At 40.6% G+C, this 26,394-nt stretch overlaps 1 protein-coding gene across 1 annotated transcript in view; it reads left to right on the plus strand.

Moving 5' to 3' along the window:
- The window catches only part of ADGRV1 (adhesion G protein-coupled receptor V1), a 542,954-nt gene that overhangs the window by 467,243 nt on the left and 49,317 nt on the right, over positions 1-26,394 (plus strand). The window contains exon 87 of the mRNA XM_061424381.1: positions 6,223-6,344. Coding sequence (XP_061280365.1) covers positions 6,223-6,344 — 122 coding nt within the window. The remainder of the gene's footprint in view (positions 1-6,222; positions 6,345-26,394) is intronic.

Here is a 26,394-nt window from a genome sequence, read left to right on the forward strand (position 1 = left end):
TAGGAGAGACTAGGAAATATCAAAGGGGACAGGGGAATAGAAGACATGGAGAGGTTCATTTTCAATAAAGGTTCATCAGGAGCTTTTGAGTGATAGTTTGCATGTGAGTGTGCACAGTAAAAGCAGCCCTCCAATCTGTGTGATCTTCATATTTCACTGGAGATGATGAATTTGGTCAGGATGGCTAAAGTGAAGAACCGGGCACGTCACTGAGTTGACATACACAGAGTCTAGCCTGCTGCAACAAACCTGTGCCGCTGTGTCTGGGGACTATGGCCAGGGGGCTTAGAGTGGATTCCCTGTTGTCCAGGTGGGTTCTCAAGAGCTCTTCTGGGAATGTGTTGAAGTACGAAGGAAATTCTAAAATAGAACCAAGTATAGGACTAAGTGACCAAAGATTAGGAATACAAACTACCCAAATGAAGTAGGGAGCATTTCTTTGAACAGTTTACAAATCCGATCTGTAAGTCTGTTGTTGTCTGTTCCACCCACAGTATCCTAATGCTGACTTGCCAGCTTTGTGAAGAATGTGCCCTGTTATCTTCTATGACATTAGGTTTATTTGCTAAAAACACTGGTGGGTGACAGTACATTGTGTCTTAACCCTTGTTAAGAAAACTCAAGAGCACATTTAATATTTTCTCACCAGGGAATGGATCAGATCAATGAAATGTCTTGGCCTTCAAGTATCTGTTCATTTCAGAATAAAGGCCCATATTTTAGAAATAAGACCTTTTGATGCCTTCTTTTCAATTACCTCTTTTTCTAATTTAAAAATGATGCGTGCTTATTGTTAGAAAGAGACCCATAAATATCTTAAATCCACATTATTTCACAGTTGTCTTCCTTGTTTTACATTGATGAGTTTGTTTTAGTAGCACATCCAAATTGTTAGACTCAGAAGGTCAGTGAGGTAAAATTAAAGCAAGTACTTTAGAAGATTGTAAACACAGAATAAATTTTCAGCTTCATGTAAATGAGGTGTGATTTCCATAATAAAGCCATAATTGCCACTGGTGCATAGCAATAAAGCCAAGGCTGCAATTACAAAGAAAAGAGATAATTCAGCACCATACTTTCTTTAAAAATGGCAATGAAATTCATTGAAGTCATATTTTACACTAAAAAATAAAGAGATTTTGTGTATTCTCAGTGGAAGCTACTAACTCCCATAAGTAGACTTTTCTAATGATAGTAATACTAAATGACAAATGCACTGGCTGAATTTTTCTGTTTGTTTTTTTTACTTTCCACCAGTAACTTCTTTCACTAAAATCTTTTCAGATGGCTTTGTTTTTCACATTAGTGATTCTTGCTAATGTAAGTATTTCAAGGATTTGTTTTTTTTCTCCCTCATTGTGGAACTTTATCTTGACACAAGCTTGTCTTTTTTTATTAATAGTATAGCTTTAAAAAATTAGTAGTAAAATATGCATAACTTAAAATTCACCATTCTAAGTGTACAGTTCAGCAGTAATAAGTGCATTCACAGTGCTGTGCAACCATTACCACCGTCTATTTTCAGAACTTTTCATCATCCCAAACATAAACTCTGTACCCATTGAGCAATAACACCCTCATCCCCTCACCCCCACCCCACCCCAGCTCCCAGTAACCTCTATTCTATGCTCTGTCTCTCAATTTGCCTGTTCTAGGCGCTTCGTGTATGTGGAATCTTACAGTATTTGTACTTTTGTGTCTGACTCATTTTACTTAACATGTTTTCATGGCTCATTCACGTTGTAGCATACATCAGAATTTCACCCCTTTTTAAGGCTGAGCAATATTTCATTGCATGTACATATCACGTTTTGTTTTTCTGTTCACCTGTTGAGGGACTTTTGGGTTGTCTCCACCTTTAGGATAGTATGAATGGTGCTGCCATGAATACTGATGTACAAATCTCTGAGTCCTTGTTTTCAGTTATTTTGAGCATATACCTAGGAGTGAAATTTCTAGACTATATAGTAATTGTATTTTTAACATTTTGAAGTACCACCAAACCATTTTCCACAGCAGCTGCACCATATTTCATTCTTACCACCAAGGCACCAGGGTTCCAATGGCTCCACATCCTTGCCAACACTTGTAGTGTTCATAATATCGACAAGAGCCATCTTGGTGGGTATTCATAGTACCTTATTGTGGGTTTAATTTGCTTTTCCTTAGTGACTAGTGATGTTGATCATCTTTGCCTGTGCTCAGTGGCCATTTGTTTATCTTTCGGGGAGAAATATCTCTTTAAATCCATTGCCCATTTTGGAATTGGGTTTTTTGGTTTCTGTTGAGTTGTAAGGGTGTTTATATGTTCTGGGTAGCACTGTCTTTTTACAGAAAAACGTTTGTTTCTTTGTTTATTATTGGCTGTGCCAGGTCTCGGTTGTGCCATGGGGGATCTTCTGTCTTCGCTGCAGCTTGTAGGATCTTTAATTGCAGCACGCAGGATCTTCAGTTGTGGCATGATCTCTTAGTTGCAGCATATGGAAGCTAGATCCCTGACCAGGGATCGAACCTCGCCCCCTGCATTGGAAGCCTCTGGACCACCAGGGGAGTCTAAACAGTCTTAATCCAGATACCATTATTCCATGGGCCCTGAACTGTGTTTTAAGGGTTTCCTTTTATTGAGAACATTGGAATGATTCTGTTTTCTGTTAAGGAATTCACTCCTAAATGTAACTTGTTAACATTGCCTCTTATAAATGGCTACATCAGTAAGCAGGGCTTACACAGCCAACAGAAAAGTTACTAGCCTTTCACCAAATGTGAAGTATCAGCTTAGGAAATATGTAACTAAACGCTGTTCATTAAAAGAGCATTCATTTTCAGTTTGCCCAGTGGATTTCATAGGAGCTTTCGAACAGAAAGAAGCGTGTCCCCCCACTTTCATTACCGTCTCCCATTCTCACATGCCTTCTTTTGATCACTGTTACTCTTGACCCCATGGGTTTCCCAGGTGGCTCGTGTGGTAAAGAACCCTCCTACTAATGCAGGAGACACAGGTTCGATTCCTGGGTCAGGAAGACCCCCTGGAGAAGGAAATGGCAATCCACACCAGTAGTCTTGCGTGGAGAATCCCATGGACAGAGGAGCCTGGTGGGCTGTGGTCTATGGGATCACAAAGAGTCAGACACAGCTGAGCAACTAATACAACACACTCCTCTTGACCCCAGAAAGGTGAAAGGTACCTCCTTTAGGTTAACCATAAAGCCGATGAAGCATACATTTTAGGGCCTCTTCACTTGCATTGGCCCCTTCCAAGATCTTCTATCTAACTATGCTTTGGAAATTTTTATTTCTTAAAGAAACTTTTCAGAGTTTTATAACCTTCAGGCCCACAGAATCCAGATTTCCCTCTGGATATGTTTCTTCCATCTGAAATCAGGTCTGAATCATTGTTGCACTGCCGGAAAAGCAGGCAAGGGTCTTCTGTTCAGTATGCTGAGTTATTTACGACTGGCTTTCTTTCCGTGCGGTTTCTGATCCGGAGTGCCAAGCTACCACACTTTTCTGCAGAGTTCCAGAAAAACATGAGCTCTGGGTGTTTCTCGCCAGCCCTGGTATGCTCTTTTGGCTTGTGCAATGAGCTTTATCAGCACACAGCGCTCGTCTGGCTCTCGGCGCTCACACAAACATGCAGGCCAGATTTTGACAATTTGGTTTGTCGCTGTTCATGCAAAATATGCACGTCCTTTTGTACTGCGCACCGAGCCAGAAATAGAACCTTGTAGTTGCACAGTGAGAGCAAAGCAGGCAATTGCCAGACTAATACCTAACCTTTGAAAACTTTTATAAGGACAGCTTAGGCAGTTTCCTAAATATTAGGGTATCTTGTCAGAAGCACAAATGAGTCTTCTGGGCTTTATCAAATTGTATGACTTCATTAAGCAAAAATAAATTTTTTTAAAAAAAGGCTAAATAAACCTTAATATATTCACTCCTGTCCTATGGTAAGGCATTAATGACAAAAGGACTATTCATCTGTAAATTATGTTGCATTATATTATTATTTGCTCTGTGTAGTGGTAATAGACAATTGACATTTTTTCCGTGAAAAGAATATCTCACAAGATGTCATCATGGTCTCCTCCGAAAAAGAAAAAGAAATGCTCATGTTCCTTCTTCCCTGCTTTTTCTTCTCTCTTCTGGAACTATTCCGTCCTAATGCCATTAGTCTGTACAGAGCAAGCTATGCACCCACTGGAAGGTGCCCAGGGTGGAGGGTCCCAGCCCCATCATCGTGAGGGGGCATCCATGTGAACAGTGGGGTGTACTCACAAGGCTCATGAGACCCTGAGTGGGTTTGGGGGGGGCCATCTGTGCCAGGGATGGATGACAGCAGTGGGAGATTGGTTGCAATCAACTCGAGCTGATCAAATAGGTAAATATTTTAGGAATAACGAGAAGTACGTTGCTTACCAACAGAGAAGGAAATTAAAATACAGAGAAAGAGAAAATTACAGTTAACCTTGTGGCACTGGATTGGAATTGAAAGTATTGGTATAAAAGGATGTTTTTCATTATACAGAGATAGATATAGATATAGGGATGTGTGTGTGTGTACACGCGCGTGCATGCACACGCACAGACATGTATGCTCTAGCTCTGAGAGGACTTAGGAACAGCAGCAATCCAACACCAAAGACTATACGCAGCCCCGGACCTTGGTTTCTAAACACCCTTCTACTAAAAGGAACCAGGACTGTGGCAGGGGAAGTGTGAGATGAACTTGAAATGGCTTTTTGGGTCAGAAGCAAGGAAATGCTCCCAGAACGATGACCTGACAGAAGTCACAGAAACCATCTTGAAGGGGCTCCCATGAATCAGACTTAGGACAATTTGAACATCAAAATAAACAGGTAGTAGTATAAGGGCTACAATCCAAGGAGTCTCAAAAGTCGGACATGACTTAGCAATTAAGCAACAAAGTATACCATAACCCATTACACTGAGAATCTATGAATTTATATGATAAAAATAAATGAATAAATCAAATGTTTGATAAGTGAAAGAATATTTACCTCGTTCCTAAGTGATGCCATACAAGATACGTACTAATTACAAAGGAAAAAGGACTAACTCTATAGTGGAGGACTCGTGCTGGCACTACCTTAATCAAGTGGCCAAAACGAACAGCCTAAATAACGGGACAAATTGAATTATTGTGGAAACCAATGGAATGCTGTAAAAAGAACCCAGCATCACTTCTGTGATTTCTGGCTAAGTTTATAATCTAAATCATGAGAAAATATCAAATTCAAATTTAAGGATGCTCTACAAGACAGACTTCCCAGGTAAGGTCAGTGGTAAAGGATCTGCCTGCCAAGCAGGAGGTGTAGTTTCGATTCCTGGGTCGGGAAGATCCCCTGGAGAAGGAAGTAGCAACCCACTCCAGCATTCTTGCCTAGAAAATCCCATGGACAGAGGAGCCTGGTGGGCTGTAGTCCATGGGGTCACAGAGCAGTTGGATGTGACTTAATGACTAAACAAGAAGAAGATCTGATTCACTTTCCATATCTTATATGGCTTGCCATTTACATCTCCCCTTTTAAGATTATTATTCTAAATCCCAAATATCAGAGATAAAGTAGAAAGGGTAATGAAGTCCTTTGGCTCGTAAGAAATCTGTTCGGGGAACTGTCAAAACAAATTTCATGATAAAATAATGGTAGAATAAACTTACTCTTGACAGTAGTGAATCAGTCACCTCATCTTTGCTCTGAACCACAGCTATAAAGCTTGGTGTCCACTCAGTCAGAAAAAAAGAGATGAATACATATGTTTCCATTACATACAAACAAGTTCATTAATGTTTCAAAACGTTAGACTAGGCTGCTGTAATTTTGGAAGCACGCTGCTGCCTGCCATTTTCTGATGGAGAGCGCTTGTGAGCAGGTTTATATACCGGGCCTTTCCCGGGATCGAAATGTGAGTGCGTCTCCGGCGCTTCCTGAACAGGCCAGCAGGTGGTAGTCTAGGAGAGGAACAGGTCTCATCCTTCTCCAGCCTTGGAGGGCAGAGAGAGAACAGAAGGAATGTAGACTCAGCAATGTTCCCTCCTCTTCTCTGGAATCCCTAAGAATGGGATTTCCAAGGTTGTTCTTGCAAAACAGGTACTTGGGCGCAAAGGGTATCTCCAGGAAGGAGCTAAAAATAATTTTGTGTATGTGTATGATTATGGAGTATTCTCAAGTTCAAAAATTCTTTTTCTTTTATGGTGTCTAGAAATTCCACTGGTTTTGTATCTCTTTGCCCTGATTTCGATGACATGGCTTTGGGGAGGCCTGCACATGGCTTACAGACTCTTCTGGATGTTGGTTCTGTTCGTCATTTTCAACAGCCTGCAGGTAAGCCTCACGGTTGGGTTACAGCACACACGTGTCCTAGTGAACACAAGGCGTGGAGTTTCAACATCCAGGAATCAAGCATCCACACAGAGGTGAATTCATATGCACAAAACATCATGCAGAGTGTTAGATCAAAGTGGTAAAGATTGTGTTAAACTTTTTTAACACCTTAAATATGGCCGGGCTTCTAACTTGCTGCTGCTGCTAAGTCGCTTCAGTTGTATCTGACTCTGTGCGACTCCATAGACAGCAGCCCACCAGGCTCCCCCGTCCCTGGGATTCTCCAGGAAAGAACACTGGAGTGGGTTGCCATTGCCTTCTCCGTCTAACTTGCTGGTTATACAAATAGAAAGACATAAAATCTTTTTACCCTCCTTCATTTTGACAACACCTAAGTAACTACAAAAACATGTTTCTTTTTCAGCGGGATTGATGTTTATAAACTTTACAGATGGCAGCTATCTAGGGCACATGCATATATTTGGACTGGGTTTGTGTCTAAAAATTAGATCAGCTGAGAGTGAAATAACAATGATGGTCAAGTAGTTCCCTATTAAGTCTGATACTTGGTGTTTTGGTTCACTGAAAATGATTGACATCCTCCAAGTCTGGCAATGCCTAGCTTAAGTTAGCTTTATGAACATGTTTGGATAGCATAACTAGGAATTATATAACTAACAAAAATTAAAACTGACTTTTTTGTTAAATGGAAAAAAAGTTGCACCCTGAAATTAGCAAATGGAACAAATGAACTCATTTTTTTTTCTTATTTTCCAAAGTAAAAAGATTTGCCTGTAGACTAAAGCAGTCTCTTGAATTTATCAAGGATTTCTCTAAACAGCCCTTGTTTGTTGGATCACCATCTTATAAAAAAACCTCTGTAGAAAAAGTATTAGGATTATAACACACAACTGAAGTATGACTCAAACCATATTTAAGTTTGCTTTTTCTGAGACAGGTTCATTAATGAGATCATATGTAACAAAGGGGTGCCTAATCAGATCAGAATATCAATTTAGGGAGGGGAAAAATACAAAGTAGCTTAACCATTTGGAATCAGGTTGATACAAGTTGACATACAGACATCTCTCAATAGAGTTATAATCGAGTACCCAGTACTGGCACAGTGATGCCAGTGCTGCCATTACGAGGACAAAGATGACAGCCCTGCTCCTCTAGGGTCTGATGATTCAGGGAGTAAGCAAACAATTAGCTGTAAGGGTATACTGTGGCAGGTGCCATGTAAACACAGTGTTATGAGAGCAGAGTGGAGGACTTGTTTGCTCCTGCCCGGGCTAGTGTTTGAGCTGAGCCCCAGAGGTTAGCCACTCAGGTCAGAGGCCCTGTCTTGGTCACCTTTGAATCCCTGGGCCTAACAGAACTAATACCAAAGTCTACACTGACAGCCTACAGATGTGTTTTGTTTGGTGAACACACAATGGTACACAGGACAGGGTTTAAAAAAAATTTTTTTTAATGTTTTCTCAATTTTAAAATTTCACATCAAAACCTGAATGTCTGGCTTTTCTTTAATGGCAGTCTTTGTATGGCAGCAATTTTCAAGTCCTGAGTAGACGTTGCCCTCTTTGGATGAAGCCTGTGACCTAATTATACTCGATATATCTCATTCATTTTACCCACTCTAGTTAGTGTCACCTTTGTGTGTCAGGCGCTTAATCGTGTCCGACTCTTTGCAACCCCTTGGACTGTAGCCCGTGAGGCCCCTCTGTCCATGGGATTCTCCAGGCAAGAATACTGGAGTGGGTTGCCATTTCTTCTCCAGGGGATGTTCCCAACCCAGGGATTGAACCTGGGTCTTCTGCATTGCAGGCGGATTCTTTACCATCTGAGCTATAGGGAAGTCCCATAAGTGACAAGGAGACATAGTTGGGTATTTCAGGCAGAGAGTACAGTATTAGACTAGGCTGCAGAACGGAAACGTGGTTAGTCTTGCCTACATGTGGGGAAGGAAGAAAGTTTATGCAGCTAGAAAAGTTGTGGTGGGAGAGGAGACAGAAGGCTGGGTTGTCTTAATTGCCATGTTTCCATGCTCAGAATGGGATGATAAACTTCAGCCTTTAGGTAAAGGGAAACCGTCAAAGTTGAGTTTTTTGTTTTTTAAATTTGGGGCATTTTTAAAAATTTGGGATAGGAATGACATGCTCATACCTACTCTTTAGAAGGATAGCTGGAAATGTTTAGAAGGGTGTTGGAAAGCAGAGCGCTCCAGGCAGGAAAGCTGTTGTCATATTCCAGCCTATACTGTTCGGGAGTGCGCCTGAGAATAGAGATAGGCGACAGCTTTGAGAACATTATAGAGATAAACATTGATGCAATTTGGTTTCGCCACTTAAATGTAGGAGTTGGGGGCTCCCCAGGTGGCGCCAATGATAAAGAACCCACCTGCCAACAGAGGAGACGTAAGAGACCCAAGTTCGATCCTTGGATCGGGGAGATTGTCAGGAGGAGGGCATGGCAACCCACTCCAGTATTCTTGCCTGGAGAATCCCATGGACAGAGGAGCCTGGCGGGCTGCAGTCCATAGGGTCACACAGAATCAGACACGACTGAAGTGACTTAGCATGCACCAGGTGTTAGAGAGCCACGTCTCCTAGAGATCTTCACTCAGGTACATGGCTGGGCACTGACTCCTTTGGTCAACATGGACATTACATCAGGAGAAAGTCCTGGGGAATATGCAGTAGAGTTGGTGAGATTTGGGAGACTTTGGTAAAACTAACCAATGTTTTAGTAAGCAGGCTAATGAAAGAGAATCAAGATACAGTGGTTTGGAACTTTTGGAAGAAAAGAAAGCTTCAAAAGAAGACCCCTAACTCTGTCCAGTTAGCAGAGAAGTGAAATAGGATAAGAAGAGGGCAGCGTGCTCCAGTGCCCTGGTCCCCGAACTGGAATGTCAGCAGAGGCAAACAAAGGACTTATTAAGACACAGATGGTAGGCCCCACACCCAGCATTTCTGATACCGTAGGTCAGGGTGAGGCCTGAGAATCTGCATTTCTGAAAGTTCTGGGTAATGCGGACGCAGCTGGAAACTACTCTGGAAAGCAGTTTGAGAACCACTGGTTGAAGTAAGTGTGACTGCAACTCCACAGCCTGCTATCTGGTTGACTTCAGCTGAGTCACAGGTATTTACCCAGTTCTACTTTCTTCATCTATGAAAAGAGAATAAAGACCATTCAAGATTACAGTGTGATTGAATTAAATAGCATAATGTGTGTAAAGCACACAGTACCTCATACATAAAGAACAGGGTTTTAGTTGCGGCTCCCTTCTGTCCTCTAAGTGCCTCCTCAACCAAATTTCAGTATAAAGGGCATCAGGTGTCTTTGGAGAAATAGCAGAAACTAGCTAGTTCTCCCGTAGAAGGCAATGGCACCCCACTCCAGTACTCTCGCCTGGAAAATCCCATGGATGGAGGAGCCTGGTGGGCTACAGTCCATGGGGTCACTAAGAGTCAGACATGACTGAGCAACTTCACTTTGACTTTTCACTTTCATGCATTGGAGAAGGAAATGGCAACCCACTCCAGTGTTCTTGCCTGAAGAATCCCAGGGACAGGGGAGCCTGGTGGGCTGCCGTCTATGGGGTCCCACAGAGTCGGACACGACTGAAGCAACTTAGCAGCAGCAGCAGTAGCAGCAGGGTTTTTTTGTTTGTGTTATTCAAGACGTTTAATGGAGAAAGCAATAGCTTAGGAAGGAAGGTTGGCTGGTGCAAAGGACATTTGGGAGTTTGGTTTTCTTGTGAAAAGAACTACTGAAAACCAGAGGAAAGACTCATTGCCTTGGCAAGATCACGGACAGGGCAGGGAGAACAGAAGAGATACACGGTCTGTCTGAGGGAGGCACAGACGGGTTTCTTTCTCCGAGGCTCAGGAAAGAAGGAAGGACAGGAGTACCCGAGAAACTATTATGGAGCTGAAATTGTGAAAAGCTGGAGTTTGTATCCAGTGCTCCCTCTTATCTGTGAAAGGCAAACAGCAAGGACGTTTGTTGAGAGGAATGGCTTAAAAGCTTGAGGTAAAAATAGTAAAAGGTAAGGAGCAGGTTCTAGGCAGGATGTAAATAGCAAACTATGGTGAGTTGGAAGATGGTCAAGGCATGACTGTCTAGAACTTGGTGGGATTCAGGTTGGACACCTGATTGTAATTCAGCAGTTAATTACATAAATTATGCCCTGAGATGAAAATGGTAGCCATTGTAACCTCTCCAGCAACACACACAAGGAAAAGGTTTATTAAGCTGTTATGGAGGGTGGAGGTTTGGTAGTAAAGGAGGATGGTTGAGCATTGAACTGTATTTCATGAGAAGATATAAAAGGAATTGTTATGGTTTCTTTCTTTGAGGAACTGAAAACAAGCTAAGTATAAGCAATAACTAAAAATATTTCAAACGCCTGTTTAATGAGCTTCCTTCCATCTCTGTGGCACCACTGAAGCTATGACTTTGTATCACTGATGCTGGGTATCTGGAGCTTTGGCACATTCCTAGTACCAGTGCTGAGTCAGAGCTAAAATGAGCACCTGTGAAGAAACACCTGGAAAACATGGTTTCTCTAGGGTTTATTAAGGTTCATTTAATGTATTAACTATCTCATGTCTTCACCTTGGGCATTTGCATGGTATATGGCTATATAGTAGTAAATGTATTCCATGAAAACAACAATTTTTTTTTTTTTTTTTTACTGAACTTCGTATTTTCTTATTGGCTTTTGTCAACACCTGTGACCACAGAAGTATATTATGTATCTTACACTTGGCTTTTATATTTTGCTCAGAGGTTATTACTGCCTCACTTTTTAATCCAGTGTATTATGTCAGCTTAATCCAGTTTATTATGTCAGCTTATCTGGTTTATTATATTCAGGTGCTCTGAAACTGACGGATGGAGGTATATTTCTATAATATTCTGATTTTTGATGTATATTATTGGATACAATTTTAAAAAGAAAACCTGATTACTTGAAATATTATCAGAAATTTCTCGATCACTTTCTCAAGATTCAGGGTTGAACTTCCAAACTTCTGTTTGAGCATTTTAAGAAAATGTATATGAAATACTTTCTAAAGAGTGATGGATGTCAATGCAAAAATGATATTAAAAAAGTTATTCTAAATATGTCAACTGTTATTTTTATTGTTTTTCCTTAAACTCTAAGACATTTTTTCCCCAAGAGCTTAACTTTAATTCATTTTTAAATTTTATATGTGTGTGTTATTTACATCTTCTTGATAAAAAAAAAATTAAACTGTTGAGTATCAAGAGTGAGCAGAGCATAGAGAATGAAGGGGGAAATGTCCTCTAAGTTTATTCCCTAGGATTTTTTTTGTAATTCTAGGGGTGTCTTGTTAGCATGTCAGAATGTTTATGGTATCTGGTTTTTTTTTTCCACTTCCCTATGATGTGCTTGATGTGTGAATGTAAGGTGAACACATCCTGATTTTCAGGGAATAAAGCAAGGAATACACTACGAAAGACTTAAATTACCCTCACCCTAGGTCACTGATTATCTGAAAATCAATCATAGGGTGACAGGTCCTCTGGCCATGCCTGAGTCATGAGCAGATGCTAACGGTGGAAAGATGTGTTGCTCTCACGAAAACCACATGCAATGGAATTCCCACCAGAAGAAAAGAGTCTCTTACCAATAGAATGGTAACAGGGCTAGGAGACCAAAGTAACACATGTCCACTAAGCCTATTTCTATATTTTCTTGTTCAGTGATGTAAGTTCAGACAAGGCCAAGTACAGCTGCTGTCAGACTATTAGAAAACGTAGTCAGCGTGACACTGGTATATTACGAATATCCTTAGGATCCATTGTAAACCAAGTGTGTCTCCATTGTCCACAGAAAGTTATAAAGGACTGTATTTAATATTTTTCTTGGTTCTCTTATCCATTAATTTGGTAATTTATATTTTTAAAAGCTAAAAATCGAGCTTATGATTTCTTTTTATATAATTATATTTATGTTTAGTTGATTGGTGATTGCTTTACAATATTGGTATGCTTTCTGTCATACATCAACTTGAATTAGCCATAGGTAGACATATGTCCCCAGCCTCTTGAACCTTCCTCCCACCTCCCACCCTCCCCCACACCTCTAGGTTGTTACAGAAGCCCCGTTTGAGTACCCTGAGTCGTACAGCAAATTCCCATGGGCTGTTTTACATATGTTAGTGTGTATGCTCCCGTGCCGCTCTCTCCATATATCTCACCCTCTCCTTCCTCTCCCCAGCCCATGTCCATCCGTCTGTTCTCTACATCTACGTCTCCACTGCTGCCCTGCAATAGGTTCATCAGCACCATCTTTCTAGATTCCATATATATGCGTTACTATATGATATTTCTTTTTCTCTTTCTGACTGACTTCACTCTGTGTAATATGCTCTAGGTTCATCCACCTCATTAGAACCGACTCAGATGTGTTCCTTTTTATGGATGAGTAGTATTTTGTTGTATATATGTACCATAGCTTCTTTATACATCCGTCTGTCAATGGGCATCTAGGTTGCTTCCATGTCCTAGCTATTGTAAATACTGATGCAATGAACATTGGAGTACATATATCTTTTTCCGTTTTGGTTTCCTTGGGGTATATGCCTAGAAGTGGTATTGCTGGATCGTATGGGAAATAGATGGGGAAACAGTGGAAACAGTGTCAGACTTTATTTTTGGGGGGCTCCAAAATCACTGCAGATGGTGACTGCAGCCATGAAATTAAAAGATGCTTACTCCTTAGAAGGAATGTTATGACCAACCTAGATAGCATATTCAAAAGCAGAGACATTACTTTGCCAACAAAGGTCCATCTAGTCAAGGCTACGGTTTTTCCAGTGATCAGTGGATGATCCAGTGATCCTAAAGGAGGTCAGTCCTGGGTGTTCATTGGAAGGACTGATGCTGAAGCTGAAACTCCAATACTTTGGCCACCTCATGTGAAGTGTTGACTCATTGGAAAAGACCCTGATGCTGGGAGGGATTGGGGGCAGGAGGAGAAGGGGATGACAGAGGATGAGATGGTTGGATGGCATCACCAACTCGATGGACATGAGTTTGGGTAAACTCTGGGAGTTGGTGATGGACAGGGAGGCCTGGCGTGCTGCAATTCATGAGGTCACAAAGAGTTGGACACGACTGAGTGACTGAACTGAACTGAACTGATGGTAGTTTTATTCCTAGTTTTTTAAGGAATCTTCATACCGTCTTCATAGTGGCTGTATCAAGTTATGTTCCCACTAGCAATGCAAGACGGAGAGGGCAGTGGCACCCCACTCCAGTACTTTTGCCTAGAAAATCCCATGGACGGAGGAGCCTGGTAGGCTGCAGTCCATGGGGTCGCTGACACAACTGAGCGACTTCTCTTTCACTTTTCACTTTCATGCATTGGAGAGGGAAATGGCAGCCCATTCCAGTGTTCTTGCCTGGAGAATCCCAGGGACAGGAAGCCTGGTGGGCTGCCGTCTATGGGGTCGCACAGAGTCGGACACGACTAAAGCGGCGCAGCAGCAGCAGCAGTGCAAGAGGGTTCCCTTTCTCCAAACCCTCTCCAGCACTTGTTGTTTGTCGATTGCTTGATGATGGCCATTCAAACCAGTGTGAGGTGATACTTCATTGTAGTTTTGATTTGCATTCAGTTGCTCAGTCATGTCCAGCTCTTTGCGACACCCTGGACTATGCAGCCCATGGAATTCTCCAGACCAGAATACTGGAGTGGGTAGCCTTTCCCTTCTCCAGCAGATCTTCCCAACCCAGGAATTGAACTGGGGTCCCCTGCACTGTAGGCAGATTCTTAACCAGCTGAGCTATCAGGGAAGCTTTTCTGGTAGAGCTTATCATTTCTAAGTAGAATTGTGCTGAAAGTTATAGGTGACAACTTTCTTAAAATGTTTAGTCCAAGCTATATCCACATTTGTGTAAACCATTAAAGGAAGTAATTACTAAGTTTGATACTCTGCTGTATCACTAGTAGAACCCTATCAATCATTATACTGTTGAAACAGCTACTGTCTAAACCCCCTGCAAGTGTTCCAGGGGACCTGCCAGCTGAAAGGCTCATGCTTGGCTAGACAGAGAGCCTCCAGCAACTGCTCCAGCGCTCGTCCTACAATCTGAGGAGTTGGTACCTATGCCGCACTCTAAACATTGTTTGCATCGCACCTAGAATAACTGTGTCCTAAAATACATTTCTATTTTTAACCTGAACCACTCAGCTTCAAACTTAAACACAGCGTATATTCCAGGCTTCTCTAGGGCTCTCCCATTTACACAGTCAAAATTTCACCGACTGATAATCTTCTTATCAGGGAATCCTGAGTAAGATAATGAGGGTAGCCAGCAGTAAAGAGGCATGAGCTTCTTGGAGATGGTGAAAAATAAGTTTTGGGAGCTGATTCATATACGGAGAAGAACCTTTCCAAAAGCTGAAATGCATTCTTCTTGGAATGCATAAGTTGGCAAGGGAGCAGAACTTTACATAGCATGGGGATATGACACTTCTCAGTATGTGAGTTATGAGACCACATTCTTCAGAGCCTTACTTGACTGTCTCTCTGTAACTGACTTAAACTTGTTCGTTTACGCGAGCATCTGGTCTCGAAATGCTCCCTGGCAGTTTTTGAGTCATTCCCTATTTCAGAGAAGGCAGTTACAACATGGAATTTGTAGCTAAAAATATATAGCCTGTATTCAAATTTAAGGTCAGCTGGTTAAAATCATTTTCATTCCTAGTCCCACATCTTAAACAGCTAAATGGCTAGGGAAATAAGTGCCTAGTTCTCAGAGGTGGGAACCGTTTCTCATACATTTTAGAAAAGATAATTGTTCTTTGGTGGCCACTCGAGTGCCTTGAACACATAAAACATTTTCCTTCTACTGGAAAATAGTGTTTCTTTTCTTTTTCTCCCTTTTCTTTCCCTCCCTCCTCCATTCCTTCCCTCTCTGTCTGCCTTCTTTCCTCTATTCTTTTCTTGTGTGTCTCTGTGTTAGTTGCTCAGTTGTGTCTGACTCTTTGAAACCCCATGGACTGCAGCCTGCCTGGCTCCTCTGTCCATGGGATTCTCCAGGCAAGAATGCTGGAGTGGGTTGCCATTCCCTTCTCCAGGGGATCTTCCTGACCTAGGAATTGAATCCAGGTCTCCTGCATTGCAGGCAAATTCTTCACTGTCTGAGCCACCAGGGAAGCCCCTTCCTTCCTTGCTTTCTATCTACTGCTTGTTGTTTTATGTTGAAGTTCAGCTTTAAAACTAAAGCCATCTTTCATGAAGAGATTTTCCCAATAAAAGTAGTCCTTGAGGTATCACAAGAAATGGAATATGTTTCCTTTCACACGAAAAGGTACAGAGTTCTTTGCAAATGGAATAGAAAAGAACATTAATAATCCTCTGTTAATTTTCTTCTCACAATTCCCATTTAGCATCCAGAGAGCTTCAGTGCAGGTGTCTGCTTAGATCCAGTACATATTTAGTCTTGGCTGCTTCCTTTTGCGGATAAACAGCTCTTGGGAAATACACATTGTTAAATAATCAGTTACAGAGGACTAATTGTTTCAAGGCACTCCCTTTGCGATTGCTTTCCAACAGTCAGCAGTAATAAGAAATGTCACTTTGTTTCCATTGGAGACTAGCACATGAACTATTCATGAAGAGTGGAAAAGCAGTCCTCCCAGAAAGCCCTGGAATAAACATGTAGAAGCCAGGGGAGGGTTGGGACTGTATCACTGATTTGTCCCAGAACCATGTCAAGTTCAGTGGAAAAAAATTAACTACACTTGTTTTGGAAAGTGAAATTCAGAAACTAATGAATGCCTCGTGTGCTCTTCAGAACATCCCAGAACATTTCTATAACTTTACAAATAAATATACAGAAGCTAAGACAAGGAGATACATTTGAATTGTCCTGACTGGGTCATGCCACTCTGTTCAGTAGCATCTGGGCTGGCGAAATATTAATATCCTTGGGCTTTCATGCAATACACTTCTTACTCCATTTGACAGTGAACAACAGCATTACCTTTTCATTAACTTGTTGATTGGCCAAGCAGGGCCCTTAAGACAGACTGCAGGATTTTTACTTTTTTTGTGCTGGGTTCGCTAAATAAAAAGTGTCAGGATCTGATCTGCCAGTGAATGTCTTCTACAAATACAGGTTTAGACATGATGGGATTGAATAGACTACCTTTTGATAACTGGTTCCATCCTTGCAAAGCAGGTACCCCTATTTCTCCTTCCCCAGTCCTATCTGAGTTTTTTACTTGGTGGTTTTTTCATTTCTAAGTTTTTCCTGTGCCCTCTATGACCACATTTTTTGCAGTTTTAACTGTGGCTTCTTGGGCTCTGTGGGTCTTTACTTTACCTGCAAAAAGACCTAGCATGCTCTGATTCCGAAATATCAAACCTATAGGAATTAAAGTAAGCAAGATACATACCACCCCTTGTTAAAAGAGTTTGAGGAGCAAACAATGAACGTTCGGGCCAGTTTTTCCCCAATCATTCAGACTCTTTGCCTTGGTGTTAATTTATCATTTTTCCAGGGTCTAAAATTCTGTTTTTATCTCACATATTACTCAGATATTGGGGTGGGGAGAATACATTTTTTTATAAATACATGCATATTTTATGATAACATTCTTTCATATTAAGCTGTTAGGTGTAGTAGAAAGAAAAAAGTGAAAGTGAAGTCTCTCAGTCATGTCCGACCCTTTGTGACCCCATGGACTGTGGCCTACCAGACTTCTCTGTCCATGGAATTTTCCAGGCAAGAATACTGGAGTGGGTTTCCATTTCCTTCTCCAGGAGATCTTCCTGACCCAGGGATTGAACCTGGGTCTCCCTCATTGTAGGCAGACGCTTTACCGTCTGAGCCACCAGGGAAGTCATAGTAGAAAGAAAATACAATTAAGTGTCTGCCAAAAGACTTGGCGTCTCTGAGCTTTAGTTAGCTAATACTTTCCAAAGGGAGATGCTGATTCTCACCCTCAGTTTTGTCCTAAGTATTATATAAATTTATATATATGTGAAATTGGTAAACTACATGATGTTTTACAAAGTCCCGCAAGTGAATAAATGAACAAAAAGAAATGTTTGTCTCAGAAGCTGTATGAAATCAACGAGAGGCCAGAGAGGAAGTTTTGTAAGCGCAGTCTTTTTTGTTAATTGAAGCTTAGTTGATTTACAGAGTTGTGTTAATTTCTGCTGTACAGCAAAGGGGTTCAGTTGTATTCTTTTTAAATCTTCTTTTCCATCGTGGTTTATCACAGGATATTGAATGTAGCTCTCTGTGCTAGACTGTTGTTTATCCTTTGTATATACGCTAGTTTGGGTCTGCTAATCCCCAACTCCGTCTGAATTCCTCCCTCACCTCCCACTCCCCCAAGCCTGTTCTCTGTGTCTGCCACAGCTCAGTCTTTAAATCCCCTCTTCAGCCAGTGGCTCACCCCACGAAAGGTCTCATCCCCTCATAGGTATTCCCCTCCTGCAGTCCTTTGTGATCACACTCACAGTGCTTGGCTTACAACATAGATCTGTTGTCATCATTCGTCTGCTTTTAAATGTGTAGGACACGCCTCAGGTTTCAAATAAGTCACTTATGTGGGGAGACAGGTTTATTGTGAGACTCCAAGGATTGGTGGGGACTGTAGAAGAATCCAACAGTACAGCCTCCTCCCCAAAGCATGCAGATGAGAAAAGCAAATATTGCGTGGGCCAAACGAAAGTTTTGGCAGGTAAACTCTCATAGGTGGCAGTCATGTGCAACTCCTGTATACAAAATTTAATTTCCTTCTCTAAAGAGGGTTTAATTTTTCTTTTGGAAGCCAAGTGGAATATAGGCCAATCACCTCTTTGGTCCAGGCACTGTGGGTTTCAGGCATTGCGATGGTTAATCCACTTATGGTCTTCGCCCTCTCTTGGGGCAAGCTCAAAGTTTGTTCAGGGTACCAAAGTGACTCAGCTGAAGCCGATCATGTTTCCTGGAACTCCTGCTCAGCAGTCTCGGGACACCATTGTTTCATTCCCTGGGACTATGAAACTGCTAGATTCTCTGCTTGGTTTGTGAGCATCTGAGCAGCTACTTTCTACGTAGTTTCTTAGCCTTTCAGCCAACACGCAGGCAGCTTCAGCTGTGGCAAATGCCTTTCCATTCCCTTTTTCTCGGGAGTCTTGGCCCCTCAAGTCCTGGGTGCTTTAGTAGATTTGAACTCTATTTTTTATCTCCGCAACCTAGTCACATGGCAGCAAGTTCCAGGCTACAACTTTCTGTTTGGCCTCTGGGCATCTCATTTTGCATTGGAAAATTCCCTGAAGAAAAAAAAGAAATGCTCCCCACTCAGTCGGTTTTGCTTTTCTCTAGGATCTTGGTCCCTCGAATACTAGCTGTTTGGATGCCCCCTCCTGCTGCTTTGATACTCTATTTGTTGTCGTTTTGTTATTGTGGTTATGTATCCGAAAGTGCATTCTCCAGCTCGTAGAACTGTGCTCAATGAGAGCTCATCAGATATAAACTCTACTAGAGCCAGGAACAAGTCTCAAATTCATCTCACCAAATGTCTAATAAATGTTTAACATAAACAGAATTCACATTAATAAATGAAGATATTTAAAGTCACTGCAGTTCATCACATATCTAATGGATATCTCTTAAAACATATGCACTGGGCTGCTGCTCCTGAGAACATCAATGAGGAAGCCTGAATAAGCATTAAGGTCAACTGATGAGGTGTGTTTTTTGTCTTGTATATCATCAGTATATGTACACACACAAACACACACATATATGTAGTATTTTTTATAAAATAAGCACTGAGTAAGATCTTAGAATTTATAATCCATCTATTGAAAACAGATTGAGAGATGATATTCTGGCTATGGAGTCACCTTACACCTATTTCACAAAATTAAACTGATAGGACAAACAGACAATCAACACGGAAACACTGAGGAGCAGCTAAAGCCTCAAGTTCCAAAAGGTTAGTGCTCTCGGAAACAGGTCTGCCTTCTCAGAATGGGGATTTAAAAAAATGCCTGTGAAAATCCTACTGACAAAATGATTTAATGGCATGAATTCAAATATAAACTAAAATTTAAAAAAAATACTTTAGATGGATCCATGAAGTCCTCCTTTCTTCATCCTTCAGAATAGATCAATTCTGTGTTGCTGTTTTCCTCTGCAAATATTTTAAATAACATTCTCTTTAGCTTGAGAAATAGCATGAAATAGTGAGCTGAAAATATTTTGAAATACAGATACTATCCTACAAATCTGTAGCTTAGACAAGTTATTTAATTTTTCCAAAACGGGAATACTATGATTTACTTTATAAGGCATCTGTGGACGTCAACCAAAAACAATATACTTTACAATTTTTAGTAATTTTTAGTACATAATAGTTGTTTGGTAACATTAACTGCCTTTCTCCTTTCCCTCACGTGACACCATGATTGCATATGAATTTAAGATTATTTTCATACAAAGGCAAACCATGAGCTTCAGACCCTCATAGTATATCACTGAAATCAGTTAGCAGTGTTTCTGTGATTGCTGATTATTAGTCTGTTCAGAACCCTGATGATGTCACAGGCCACATTCCCTAAGTTATCATCTCAATGATCTTATTGGCTACAAGACCCTAGTGTATAGATACTATATAAGTCTGATATAAACGTACAGTCTATTAGTTATTGGAGAAGGCAATGGCACCCCACTCCAGTACTCTTGCCTGGGAAATCCCATCCTTTGTTCCATAACTAACATTTTTTTAAAATTTCTAATTGGAGGGTAATTGCTTTACAATGTTGTGTTGGTTTCTGCTGTACAACAATGTGAATCAGCTATAAGTATATATATATCCCCTCCCTCTTGAACATAACTGACATTTTAGGACAACACTTCAGACTCTGTCAGTCTTAGGAACTCTCATCATAAAGTGGTGATATGGTGGATTACATGTATATTACCTTATTGTTTAAGCGAGTATCGTAACACTGAAATTTTTAAATCATCCCTTCAAAAAACAATCTATCTAGAATGTGTTTGTATATGTATGTATTAGGCCACATGTCTCCATGCCTCTGGGCTCAATATATAATATAATATAAATATATAAATATAAAATAAATATAATGAAAATCACAACAATATGACTGATATTTATTAAGTCATTTATTATTTATTAATAAGCTTATATTTATAATATAAGCTTATTATATGGAATTGTATTTATTTCATTTAGTTCTTACATACCTAGTAGCTTATCAGTTCCCCCATGTGATGGAATACTGTGGAACCTCTTATTATTTACTTATTCCACAGTGCCTTAGCAGAAGGCTGTGCTTATAGCAGCTATTCAACAAACGCTTGTTGAATTCAAAATTTTGCTAAATTAAAATGCATAAAGATGCAGCATGAATTAAAATGAATTGGTAAGCATAATTAACACATGAATTATTGTTTTATTATTTTTCACTTATAAAACTTAATGCATTTCCACAAATGTTCATCTATTTTAACATTGGCGTTCACTATAAAGTCACAGTCTCCCAGAGAACAGTCTCTTTTTGGCTTAATTGAAGATCTTCACTGGGGTCTGTAGGGTGGCAGTACCATACAGTAGAGTGAGTCCAGATCAGACGGAAGGTTCCACAGTGAATATGCTGCCCACAAGTTATCTGCCATCCTTCATTGCCCTAGTTGTGTAATTTAACCAGTCTAAATAAAAGTGACCTTGAGCATCAAGTCAGGTTAGCAAGTCAAGTTCCTCTGGCTTGCTTAAGACGTTTGTAAGCACTGAGAAAATTGAAACAGAAATAAAATACATGATTCCAGCCCTCAAATGCAGAAAAAACTCTAAAATCACATGTGAAGTTGGTGGCATGTCTGTGGCTCTCTAGCTTTCTCTTCCTATCTCATTGTCCCCACCACTCTCTAAAGCCCCTGCTCTTAACTACTGCTGCAATTTAACTGCCTTCCACCTGGACCAGTAGCCTGGTCTGTCATTTTTAAATGTCATATAGACCTTGGGTGCATGTGTGCTGTGCTCAGTCACTCAGCTGTGTCTGGCTCTTTGAGACCCCATGAACTGTGGCCCACCAGGCTCCTCCATCCATCCGATTTTCCAGGAAAGAATACTGGAGTGAGTTGCCATTTCCTCCTCCAGGGGATCTTCCCGACCCAGGGGTCAAAGCTGCATCTTCTGCATTGGAAGGCAGATTCTTTACCACTTGAGCCATCTGAGAAGCCCATATAGACCTTACTGGGTAGGAAGAACTTACACATGAGACACAGTTAGAGACTAAGACAGGGCTAGAAGAAATCAAGCATTGGATTGCATTGCCCAGCGTCCAAGCATCTCGGAAGGTGCCCCAAAGGAGACCCAAGAGCTGTATTGAACTAAACAGGACAGATGAAGTGGGCATCCCAAATCTCTGGTAACATTCTCATCCCTGAACTCCACTGTTTTCTGAAATCCCTAACACACATTACTTTTCAGTGAATATCAATGAAGTTTAAACATGGCAGCAAAAGCACAGTACAGTTACCATTTTTCTAGGAAAACGTGGTAAGTCTCTGGCTTTGTTTTTCTCCCCTTATGTGATATTTGCTGTGAAGACAAAGACAGAAAATTTAGCACTAGCTAGGGCCAGACAGCCCATCTGAAGTGATGGAAAGGAAAGGACACTTCGGATTCACTGGCTGTGTTCAGTCTGAGGAGCAGTTGTCCCGGGTGTGCTTTGGGACTTCTTAAAACAAAGTCAGGGATTCAGTGCTTGAGAAATCATTGTCTCTCTTTTGCTTATTTGCTTTCTCTTCTCTTTGAGGGTAAGGGCAGCCTCTTTGTCTGCTGGCGTGGTCATAGCTCTTTGTACTGCAGATTTCTTGTTTCATCACTGAATGCCCACCTTCATCCCCAGCACTAGCAAGAGTTAGAGAATCTTAAATAGAAGAATGCAGGGAAAAAAGATTACTGCATCTGTATAACCTAATTACTAGAGCTGTATTAGTGACCTGATCATTTACTAAAAGGGAGTTTTTCAAAGGAATTTTTTCTTCTTTTTTAATGAGTGATAAGCAAAATAAAATTGAATACATTTACCCGTTTTTTTTTAAATTAGAAAACCCGCAGATATTTTCCCTTTTATAATCTAGCAGAATTAACAGGGTAATCAGAGTTATTACAATGAGTTGGAGGGGGTATAGTCTTATTAAATAAATTTTATCACGGTTGTAAGTATTACTGAATTATAGGTTATATGCCTTTAAGGTATCCACTTTTCATAAAGAATCACTATAAAAATAAAAAGGAGGTTTACAGAGATGCCTCCCTTCACACTGCTCATCCCAAGTGTGAAAGTTAGGTGTCTCTGAGTCTGTGAGGAATCTGCTTCTTTTTAATTTTCTTATAATAATATGTATTAGTAAAAAATTTGTTCATAATAATTTTCCTATCAATAATCATTTTCTATTTCCCAGGATCTTTTTAGAAATATTCATGCTTGAAACAAATTTTAGAAAAGGAGTCATCTCTGTAGGTGCTTTTCAATATCACGTTCCTGTGAGATATTTTTGAGAAGCTTAACTTTGTCATAGCCTTTTGCTTTACTTTTATTCAGACAACCTCATTCATCGTATTTTAAGGTTTCTTTCTTCCAAAGAAGCTAAGTAAGTAGGCATTGTAGGGAAAAACTCTGCAAAAGGTTTTCACATCTATTTGAATTTTGTCCATTTCCAAATTTGGTTGCTTCCAAACTGAGAGTCACTTGGACTCCAAGGAGATCAAACCAGTCAGTCCTGAAGGAAATCACCCCTGAATATTCACTGGAAGGACTGATACTGAAGCTGAAGCTCCAATACTTTGGCCACCTGATGCAAAGAGCCGACTCATTGGAAAAGAACCTGATGCTGGGAAAGATTGAAGGTAGGAGAAGGGGCCACCAGAGGATGAGATGGTTAGATAGCATCACCAACTCAATGGACATGAGTTTGAGCAAACTCTGGGAGATAGTGAAGGACAGGGAAGCCTGGCGTGTTGCAGTCCATGGGGTCACAAAGTGTCGACTTAGCGACTGAACAACAACAAAACTAGTCTCAGTATTTTAAGGAAATATCCAAGTATATATTTTTTGTTTCTAAATACATACTGGTTTCAGATAAAGTGTTTGACGTGTCTCATCAGTGCTGATATGACCTTATATGTGTACATTCTTCAGTATGGAATAATACTCTACAAGCAAAGAGTGCCAGGTTCCTATTGACTACAGGAGCTGACTACAGAGTCTATGCTAGAGACCCTTTTCCATTCTGTTGTATACCCATGAAATCCACTTCAAAATTAAATTATCAGAAAAATTAATAACACAGAATGACATAGATGTGAATTCCCAATGCAAGAGTTGTCTTAAAGCATTCGTACCTTTGAATCATTGCTGCATTTTCTGTACTTGCCGTGTTTATCGCCCCAGTTCTTGTTGCTTTAATAAGATGTACTTGTAAAATTCTTAGTTCATCTTCTTCTTCTGTGCTTCAGTATGTTATTTATGTATAAATGATCAAAGCCACAGTGTTTTGTAACTGGTAGGTTTCTCTGAGTACACTATAATTGAGTACTTTCGTCCTTGGACAGAGTCCACAGTGTTTGTTTTTTTTATGCCTTTAAACCATATAAATCAAACATTTTATTAGGAAAAGTAGAGTCAGAGAAACAGAAAGGTCATCTCTACCAAAACAAAACCACATTTTGCTAGTGCTTGATACGTAATTTCATCATGTGCTCTTCTCTGTCAAGCCTGAAACACACATTTTTAATGCAGAAGTGAATAGAAACCAAATATAAAATCTGTTTGAAATCTGGCTTTGTTTGAATCACCGAAGGGCTGCTTTAATCGGTGTGAATTAACAAAGTCCTATGCAACCCCGACCTTGATGCTCAGTGGGTTCTTTTCTCCTGCCTGTTCTTTTCTCCTGCCTCGCTTTACTGACCTGAGGGGAAAGGCTAGTTCTACCGTGCTGGAGATCTAGCTGTGTCCCCACGCTGCCTGCCCCTGTGAATGTTCCAAGTATTTTCCATGGCTGCCACTGTAACCCCCTCACGTCTGTAGGGTTCATTCTAGCTTGTGCTTCCTTTTACTCATTGCTCTTCTTCTGCAGACCTCTCCCTCTCATTCTATACATCCAGAATTTTGACAGATTCTGCCCTTCACTCTACTGTACCCACACTACTTATAATTCTCTTCTGTTTATGGTGGTCACTTGCCCTTTTGTTTTCTGCTTCTCTGAATTATTATCTCCTATCAATTATGTTGCCTTTTTTTGCTCCTTTCCCTGTGACAGCTTGGGCACCAAAAGTAGATTTCTCATTCTACCAGGATCTCATTGACTTTAGTAAATATTGAGTCAAGTACTTCACCTCATGGATGAAGAAGCCAAGGCTGGGGAGGTTGAGTTGCGAAGTCACTAAACTTACTTTCTAAAATTTCTAATTTTCCTCTTTATTTTCACTTGGAGCCAAAATAGTCTTTGAAGAACACCACCATAGAAAGAAATCAATTGCAAATGTATGACTATATAGCCCAAATACAAATAGATATATATGGAATTGCATATCAAATAGGTTGCACTTATGGGTACTGATGACCCACGAGAAGAGCTTTGAACTAAGAATGAGGGAGCACAGATACGTGAGTAACTAATTGTATGACACTGACCAAGTCATGAGGCTGGGATTTCTTCATCTAGAAAACAAAATCAGACAAAATCTTGCCTAGCTCTGAAACTTTATGATTCTTTTCCAAAACTTTATAAACATGAATATTGCTCTGTGTGAGGAGCCAGAAAAGTTGGAGACAACTGGTTTTGCCATATATCCTTTCTATAACTTATGTGAGTACAGGTGTTTTCTGCTATTCTTTGGTTTCAAGGTGGAAAATGGGGACCTCAGAGAAAAAGATGAGCTCTAGAGTAATAGACTAGTGAGGGCGTGGTCTGGGACGTGAACCTGGATTTCCAGCAAACGGCCACTGGTCCCAGATGGCATCCTGGTGCTCTTGTGGGTCGTTACTGTTCTTTCTTCTCTCACAGGTGCCCTCCACACTCCTCCTCACTGAATCACAGATATCTCATACGTCTCCCAGAACCCCGAAGAGCAGTCCCAGGACTAACAGAAGAGTACTTTTTGTATTTGAAACTCTATTTTGGCTACTCACTAAAGCCCCTTCCCCAAACAGTACTTTTAAAATAGTTTGATGACTGTGTAGTAAATAGCAACTCAAGAGACAAAGAGATTCATAGTTAGATGCTAAACTGATGATACTGACCAGAATACTCTATCACTTCCTATCTGTCATTGGGAAATGTACTTCACTTCTCTAAGTCCCAATCTCTCCTCCTCTCTCTGAAAAATGGGGATGATAATAGTACCCACCACCTTGGGACTGAGTAATATGAATAATAAATATGAAGCATGACCAAGTCTGTGGAGCAGAAAGCAGCTCAGAAATATTAGTTACTGTTACTTTGATGGTGATGGTTGTGATATAACCCTATTTGTAGTTACTCTTAGCAACAATAGTAATAATTAGAGAAATTCATTGAAAGGTCTAGAGAAGGCATAGATGACTTTGTGAAAAATGTCGCCTATAGCTGGGCTGCACAAGATTCCAGATTCGAATGAGTTTGGAAGAGGAGAAAGTCTCTTCTAGTTCTTTGGAATGAAGAAAGGGAGGGACAAGGCATAAAGACAGGAAAGAGCATGGTCATCTTCGTCTGCTGGCACTTGTGTAGGAGAGGAAAAAGAAAGCATGGAAAAGGCCCTGGGGTGGGGATAGGGAGGTGACATGAGCCAAGTCTTTTCACCACATTGTTATGAGATCCTAGAACAGTTTCAAGAACTTTAAAAAAAAAAAAAAACCTTGTAAAAACGTCCAGTATTTGAGGTGTTGTTAAATACCTTAATCACTGTAAATATTTCATTCGGTTCTTTTGCATTCCGTCTAAAAGACAGATTCAAGGACAGTCACCGGGGTGTTTGTTCTGCCGGAATGCA

The sequence above is a fragment of the Bos javanicus genome, chromosome 7 (assembly GCF_032452875.1).
Source record: "Bos javanicus breed banteng chromosome 7, ARS-OSU_banteng_1.0, whole genome shotgun sequence".
Lineage (NCBI taxonomy): Eukaryota > Metazoa > Chordata > Mammalia > Artiodactyla > Bovidae > Bos > Bos javanicus.